This window comes from Anolis sagrei, chromosome 7 (genome assembly GCF_037176765.1).
Source record: "Anolis sagrei isolate rAnoSag1 chromosome 7, rAnoSag1.mat, whole genome shotgun sequence".
Lineage (NCBI taxonomy): Eukaryota > Metazoa > Chordata > Lepidosauria > Squamata > Dactyloidae > Anolis > Anolis sagrei.
Genome location: NC_090027.1, coordinates 23,004,562 through 23,012,178, shown reverse-complemented (window position 1 = coordinate 23,012,178; position 7,617 = coordinate 23,004,562). Strand labels below are relative to the sequence as shown.

The 7,617-nt window shown below is 46.9% G+C and overlaps 1 protein-coding gene across 1 annotated transcript; it reads left to right on the top strand.

Annotated features, from left to right (window-relative positions):
* Positions 1–1,208: 1,208 nt before the first annotated feature.
* C7H2orf68 (chromosome 7 C2orf68 homolog) lies at positions 1,209–7,215 on the top strand. Its single transcript, XM_060786946.2, has 4 exons — positions 1,209–1,363; positions 3,612–3,727; positions 4,688–4,833; positions 6,207–7,215. The coding sequence occupies exons 1-4, from the start codon at positions 1,263–1,265 to the stop codon at positions 6,327–6,329; spliced, it is 486 nt and encodes a 161-aa protein (XP_060642929.2). The 5' UTR covers positions 1,209–1,262; the 3' UTR covers positions 6,330–7,215.
* Positions 7,216–7,617: the final 402 nt, after the last annotated feature.

Sequence of the window (7,617 nt, the reverse complement as noted above, 5' to 3'; positions counted from 1 at the left end):
TTTTTTATCTGTTTGTTTTGTTCTGTTAGAAATGTAATACAATATTCTGGTTGCGGATGACACGATAAATAAATAAATAAATAAATTAAATTTCCATTATTTACTCTATTATTTTTATTACATGTTATTACATGTTATTATTTTATTCTATCATTATAGGTAATAGGTAAGCACATTTATATTGAAGGAGGTTAGAATAATGGTTTAATTAGAATTGGGCAGTCTTATCTTAAATTACAGTTTTGTGTAAATACTCAAAAACATTTAACCTACTGACGATCACCAGTAGCAGCTACATTTCTCATCCTCCTCGGCTTATACTCGAGTCAATACGTTTTCCCAGTTTTTTGTGGTATAATTAGGTCCCTCGGCTTATATCCGAGGGACCTAATTATTTTTTCCAAATGAAGCAGAGAGTGTTTGAGTGTTCTGTAGGGATACCAAGGGGCTTGTTTATAGAGCTATTGTCCTCCCAACCCTGCTATATGCCAGTGAGACATGGAATATCTACAGACATCACATGCAACTCCTGGAACGATTCCATCAGCGCTGCCTCCGGAAAATCCTGCAAATCTCTTGGGAAGACAAACGGACAAACGTCAGCGTGCTGGAAGAAGCAAAGACCACCAGCATCGAAGCGATGGTCCTCCACCATCAACTCCGCTGGACGGGCCACGTTGTCCGGATGCTCGACCACGGTCTCCCAAAGCAGTTGCTCTACTCCGAACTCAGGAACGGAAAACGGAATGTTGGTGGACAGGAAAAGAGATTGAAAGATGGGCCCAAAGCCAATCTTAAAAACTCTGGCATAGACACTGAGAACGGGGAAGCCCTGGCCCTTGACCGCTCCAGCTGGAGGTCAGCTGTGACCAGCAGTGCTGCAGAATGTGAAGAGGCACGAGTGGAGGGCGAAAGAGAGAAACGTGCCAAGATGAAGGCGCATCAAGCCAACCCCGACCGAGACCATCTTCCACCTGGAAAGATGCAGAGGAAGAATAGGGCTCCACAGCCACCTAAGGACCCACAAGAATTCTGGAAGACCATCCTCCTCGGAAAACGAGGGATCGCCTAAGTAAGTAACTGCATGAAGGGCAGAAAGAAAGGGGTTGGGCTAGATGTCCTCTGGGGGTCCCTTCCCACTTTGTGATGCTCTCTGAGTTCTAAGGCGGCAGTTGGGGGCGGGGCTCGGCGGCAGAGGGGCGGGGCTCTGGGTCTCCTCCTCCCTTCCTTCCTTCCTTCTCCTTTCTTTCTTTCCTTCCTCCATGGCTACTTCCTCCTCCTCGTTCTCCGGGGGGCGTCCCGGGGGCCGCTTGGACATGAGCCACGGCTTCGTCCGGCACATCCGCCGGAACCAGGTGGCCAGGTGAGGCAGGTAGAGGCTTCCTTTCCCCCACGCTTCCTCCTTTGGGGCCCCGCCCCCTTGGCCCTCCCTTCCCATTCCCCCCACTCTCTGCTTTGGAAGGGAACCCCCTGACCTTGCATTCTATACCAATGTTTCTCAACCTTCCTAATGCTGCCACCCCTGAATACAGTGCCTCATCTTGTGGTGACCCCTGACTATACAATTATTTTACAACTAGCTGTACCAACCTTACCTCCCTCTTTCTCTCCTTCTTTCTTTCTCTCCTTCCCTCCCTCTTTCCTTCCTTCCCTCTTTTTCTTTCCCTTCTTCTTTCTTTCTTCTCTACCTGTTTCTTTTCTCACTTCCTTTGCTCTTTGGTTCCATCCATCCTTGTCTCTTTCCTTCTTTCCCTCCCTCTTTCTTTCTTTCTCTCTTTCATTCCTTCTCTCCTTCCTTCCCTCTTTCACTTTTTTCATTCTCTCCCTCCTTCCTTCCTTCTCTACCCTCCTTTCTGTCCTTCTTTCTCTCCTTCCCTCCTTCTTTCCCTCTGTCTCCCTCTCCTTCTCTGCTTCCTTCCTTCTCTACCTTTCTTTCTTTCCTTATTTATCTCCTTCCCTCCTTCTTTCCCTCTTTCTCTCCCTCCTTCTCTCCTTCCTTCTCTACCTTTCTTTCTTTCCTTCTCCCCTTCCCTCCTTCTTTCCCTCTGTCTCCCTCTCCTTCTCTGCTTCCTTCCTTCTCTACCTTTCTTTCTTTCCTTCTTTCTCTCCTTCCCTCCTTCTTTCCCTCCTTCTTTCTCTGTTTCTCTCCCTGTTTCTCTCCTTCCTTCCTTCTCTACCTTTCTTTCGTTCCTTCTCTCTTTTCCTCCTCCTTTCCCTCTGTCTCTCCCTCGTTCTCTGCTTCCTTCCTTCTCTACCTTTCTTTCTTTCCTTCTTTATCTCCTTCCCTCCTTCTTTCTCTCCTTCCCTCCTTCTTTCCCTGTTTCCCTCCGTTTCTCTCCTTCCTTCCTTCTCTACCTTTCTTTCTTTACTTCTCTCCTTCCCTCCTTCTTTCCCTCTGTCTCTCCCTCTTTCTTTACCTTTCTTTCTTTCCTTCTTTATCTCCTTCCCTCCTTCTTTCCTTCCTTCCTTCTCTACCTTTCTTTCTTTCCTTCTTTATCTCCTGCCCTCCTTCTTTCCCTCCTCCTTTACTTCCTTCTCTACCCTTCTTTCTTTCCTTTCTTCTCTCCTTTCCTCTTTCTCTCCCTCTTTCTCTCCTTTTCCCTTTCTCTCCCTCTTTCTCTCCCTCCTTCTCTCCTTCCTTCCTTCTCTACCCTTCTTTCTCTCCTTCCCTCCTTCCCCTCTGTCTCCCCCTCCTTCTCTGCTTCCTTTATTGTTTCCAAATGCCGGCTGAGATCTTTTGGCACGGCACCTAGTGCGCCAATGACCACTGGGACCACCTGTACTGGTTTATGCCAGAGCCTTTGCAGTTCGATTTTGAGGTCTTGATAATGACTGAGTTTTTCCTGTTGTTTTTCCTCAGTACGACTGTCACCTGGTATGGCGACATCAATAATCCAGACTTTTTTCTTTTCCACAATCGTGATGTCTGGTGTATTGTGTTCCAAAACTTTGTCAGTTTGGATTCGAAAGTCCCACAGTATTTTTGTATGTTCATTTTCCACGACCTTTGCAGATTTATGATCCCACCAATTCTCTACTGCTGACAGGTCGTACTTGTGACATAAGTTCCAGTGAATCATCTGGGCCACAGAGTTGTGTCTTTATTTGTAGTCCATCTGTGCGATTTTCTTGCAACAGCTGAGGAGATGGTCCATGGTTTCATCCGCTTCCTTGCACAGTCTGCATTTTGGATCATCCGCTGATTTTTCAATCCTGGCCTTAATGGCATTGGTTCTGATGGCTTGCTCGTGGGCTGCAAGAATCAGGCCTTCTGTCTCCTTCTTCAGGGTTCCATTCATGAGCCATCACCAGGTCTTCTCCTTGTCAACTTTTCCTTCAATCTTCTCAAGGAACTGCCCATGTAAGGCTTTGTTGTGCCAGCTTTCAGCTCTGGTTTGGAGTGCAGTTTTTATTATTATTTTTTGATACACAACAAGATTAGTACACAGCAAACAAGATCACTATATTGGCCTTTGGATCGCACATCTGACACTTCCCAAGTGTCTAGGACTATTATTATTATTATTATTATTATTATTATTATTATTATTATGCCATCATCAAAGCGTCTCATAAAAAGCCTTGCACTGTCCTCTCCTTTCCCGCTTCAGGGATGATTATGACCGGGAAGTGAAGCAAGCCAAAGAGAAAGTGAAGAAGCGCCACACGCCAGCCCCAGCACGGCCCCGGAAGCCCGACCAGCCAGTCTACCACCCCTGCCGTAAAGGTAGGTTCCCCCCTCTATTCCTTGCAGTTGCGCTGACAAAATGGGGTGCTATCACGATCCCACAGGTCTGCAGTTTGGGAGTTATTAATCCTCCACACTCTGGTTACATCCTGTATAGACTACTGCAACACTCTCTACATAGGGTTGCCTTTGAAGACTGTTCGGAAGCTTCAAATGGTCCAATGGGTGGCAGCCAGGTTGCTAACAGGAGTGGTGCCCAGGGAGCATACAACGCATCTGTTGCGCCAGCTCCACTGGCTGCCAATCTGCTACTGAGCACAATTCAAAGTACTGGCTTTAGCCTATAAAGCCCTAAACGGTTCCCGCACTGCTTACTTGTCCGAACGTATCTCTCCTTATGAACCCTCTAGGAATTTAAGATCTTCTAGGGAGGCCCTGCTCTCGGTCCTGTCATCTTCACAGGCTCGACTGGCAGGGACGAGAGACAGGGCCTTCTCAGCGGTGGCCCCTTGGTTGTGGAATGCCCTCCCCAAGGACATTAGATCGGCCCCCACTCTCTTAACGTATCGCAAAAAAGTCAAAACCTGGCTATATGAGCAGGCTTTTCCAAACGCAGTGTAACTATTAAACTCTGATCTCGGAACAGTTGGACAACGCGACTGGATAATGATTGGTAATGAAGTGCGGAGGACTTACGATTTTAAATTATGTTTTATTGCTGTTATTTGTAATGAATTTTATCTATGTTAAATGTTTTAAATGTGTAATTATCTTGTATTGCTGTGGGCATCAGATTGTGCCATTTTGTAAACCGCCATGAGTTGCCCTTGGGCTGAGAATGGCGGTATAGAAATATAGCAAATAAATAAATAAACAAGTGTCCAAAGAACAGCCCTGCAGGACTCAGAAAAAAGAGTTGGCCTGGGGTGAATGCAGGGTGCCCCTTGGCATCTGTGGAAAGGCGGCCCACCTCTACAACCTTTCCTCTTTGTTTTCCAGGTCATGCAGAAGCCCCAACAAGCCTGGAGTACGAGGGATCCAGCGAGAGCAGCTCCGGAACGGATCCGGATGGCAATGGACCGGCTCTCTTCTGCCTGGACTTTGAGGCCGACAGTGGCAAGATTACCTCCGTTGTTGTGCACCAGGTACTTACCTGTCTGGCTGTGTAGCAGCATGTATGATTATAATCGTAATGCGTTGTCGAAGGCTGTCATGACTGGAATGACTGGGTTGCTGTGAGTTTTTTGGGCTCTCCTGACATTTAAGCATTGCCCAGACACACGAGTCAAGGAAGATGGAAAGCACTGCAGACTGATTCACCCAGAGAAGTCAGCCATAGCAGAGCACTTGATGAACTAGCCTGGGCACAGCATATTATTTGAGAACACAGAAATCCTGGACAACATTCTGACAACCATCATGCCAGATTGCACAGAGAAGCCACTGAAACATAAAATACATACAGGCAGTTCCCGAGTTACAAACATCCAACTTACAAATGACTCCTAGATAAGAACATAGCTAAGACAACAGGAAGTGAGAGAAACCTAACTTTACAATTATCCATGAATCCGCCAAGTAGTTTACTCAATTCTAACACCACCTTGCCTCCTGTCCGAAGAGTTTGGGAGCCACCACCAAGCAGTTCCTCCCTGTGCCTTGTCAGAAATATTAAAAATTAACTAGGTATTTTTGATTACAAAAGTGTGAATCAAGCACTGAAAGAGTTAGAAGGCCAAAGCCTGTTAGAGTCAGTGGGCCAAAGCTAGTCCTGAGGAGAGTGAGTAGGCCAAAACCTGTAGAGTCAGTGGGCCATACTAGTGTCGTCCTGAGGAGAGTGAGTAGGCTAAAATTAGAGTCAGTGGGCCAAAGCTAGTCCTGAGGAGAGTGAGTAGGCCGAAGCCTGTTAGAGTCAGTGGGCCAAAGCTAGTCCTGAGGAGAGTGAGTAGGCCGAAGCCTGTTAGAGTCAGTGGGCCAAAGCTAGTCCTAAGGAGAATGAGTACGCCGAAGCCTGTTAGAGTCAGTGGGCCAAAGCTAGTGTTGTCCTGGAGAGCGTGAGGTAAACTTCTGTGTGAGAGAAGCCTCGTGTTTAAAGCTCCAGTGTGTGAAGGCTGCTGTGTATGAAACTACTGTGTGAAGTTCCTATGTAACTTCGGTGTGAGAAGAGGCTCCGTGAGAGGAAGCTGTTCCTCTGCATGAGAAAGAAGCCCAACGTGGAAGCAAAGAAGGAAGTATAAAGAACTTTGTTCGTGTTATGGAAACCTAGTTCTTATAAATAGTGCAACCATATTATTTTGCTATAAAGGAAAGCCTCCTAAGGAACAGATACCATTGGTCTGTGTGTTTTTGTTCTTTTTGTCACTTTGGGCTACTGATGCTGGGTCACGCTGCTGCTGATAAGTTATTTTGCTGTGCATTTATGAGTAGGGTCTTTTGTTAATAAGCCCATTCGTCCAACATGTTTTGCAGCCACTCTTTCTTCCTTTTACGTCATCTTCTCCTTTTGCTTCTCCCTCAGGAGCATGACCCGGAGGAGGTGGTGGAGAAGGTCAGTGCCCAGGACCCACTGGAGCCAGCATTGAAGGAGGCGCTGAGGCGGCGGGTGCAAGAAGAACTGGAGAAGCGACGGGTGAAGCGCTGAGGGGCTTCTGCTCTTTCATTGCCTTTTGGAGAGGGAACCGATTATCCCTCAGTGGCTTTGGTCTGGGAGCCAAAGGAGCAGGAGGCCTCTCTCTGGCTCCTTCCTTCTTTCTGGATGAGGAAGCGCTGCCTGCATTTGAGATGCAACGGAGCCTCAGGGTTCCCTTTGGTAAAGGCTGAGGGTCGCTTTGAGAAAGGAGGAATCCCATGGAAAGTGGGCAAGACGGCTCACTCTAACCCTGGGCCCGGGCGAATGCTTTTCCCTATATTTTGCCAGCTTGACAGCAACCCTTCGCCTTTCTTTTGACTGCATTGCTGCCATGTGTGTGCATCTCCAGGAGTCAGGCCTATTGCTTTGCCTCTTCAGAACCTCCGTGCGAGGTGGAACATGCCTATGGGGAGCAGGTTGCCACATTCCCCTTCCTAACTTGCCTTTACTGCATTGCTTTAGAAAGTCACATTTAGATGGAAAATTGTCAAGGCATGGATTTAAACCTGGGTGTTGGTGATATGGAAGAGTCCACAAGTGACCGCCTGCTGGATTTGGCCTTCCAGGGTTTGTTGGATATGCTCTGCAAGTTCCAAACCTGCCTCTTTCTCATTCGCAATGCAGGCAACATGAAGGAATTTGTCTTTGGTTAGGGTCTTTGGGAGGCTGAGAGTGTATGTCACCCTTATTCACAATATTTTCCTTTTTTTAAAGCACAGCACAGGATTGTAAATAAACTGATGCAAGTTGCTGTTTGTACTGAAAGCAGCCTCCTTTTGAGTTTGTTCTTTGCCTTTCTGCAGCTTTCTGCTGAGAGTTCTAATCTTTCTAGCTCTCTAATTTCTTGGTGTGTATTCTCATTATAATGTCTCTCATTAAAAGTATCAATTGAAATTACTAGCAGAAGTCCTTGGAGTTTTTTGTTTGTTTGTTTCTTTGATGGAGAAGTTCAGCATGGATTACAGACTAATTATTTTTCATGTCAGAAGTGAGTTGAGGGTACAGTTAACATGTATTTAAAAGCAAAAACAAAGTTTTAAACTTGGCATTTTGCTAAATGTCCTTTGACCGGGAGCTGGCCACTTGGAGCACCTCTGGTGTCACTGCGAGAAGGTCCTCCATTGTGGCAGGACTCAGGTTGCACTGTAGTAGGTGGTTTGTGGTTTGCTCTTCTCCTTACTCGCATGTCATGGGCTCGACTTTGAAGCCCCATATCTTAAGGTTGGTTCTGCATCTCGTGGTGCCAGAGCGCAGTCTGTTCAGCGTCTTCTAGGTCGCCCAATCTTCTGTGTGCCCAGGA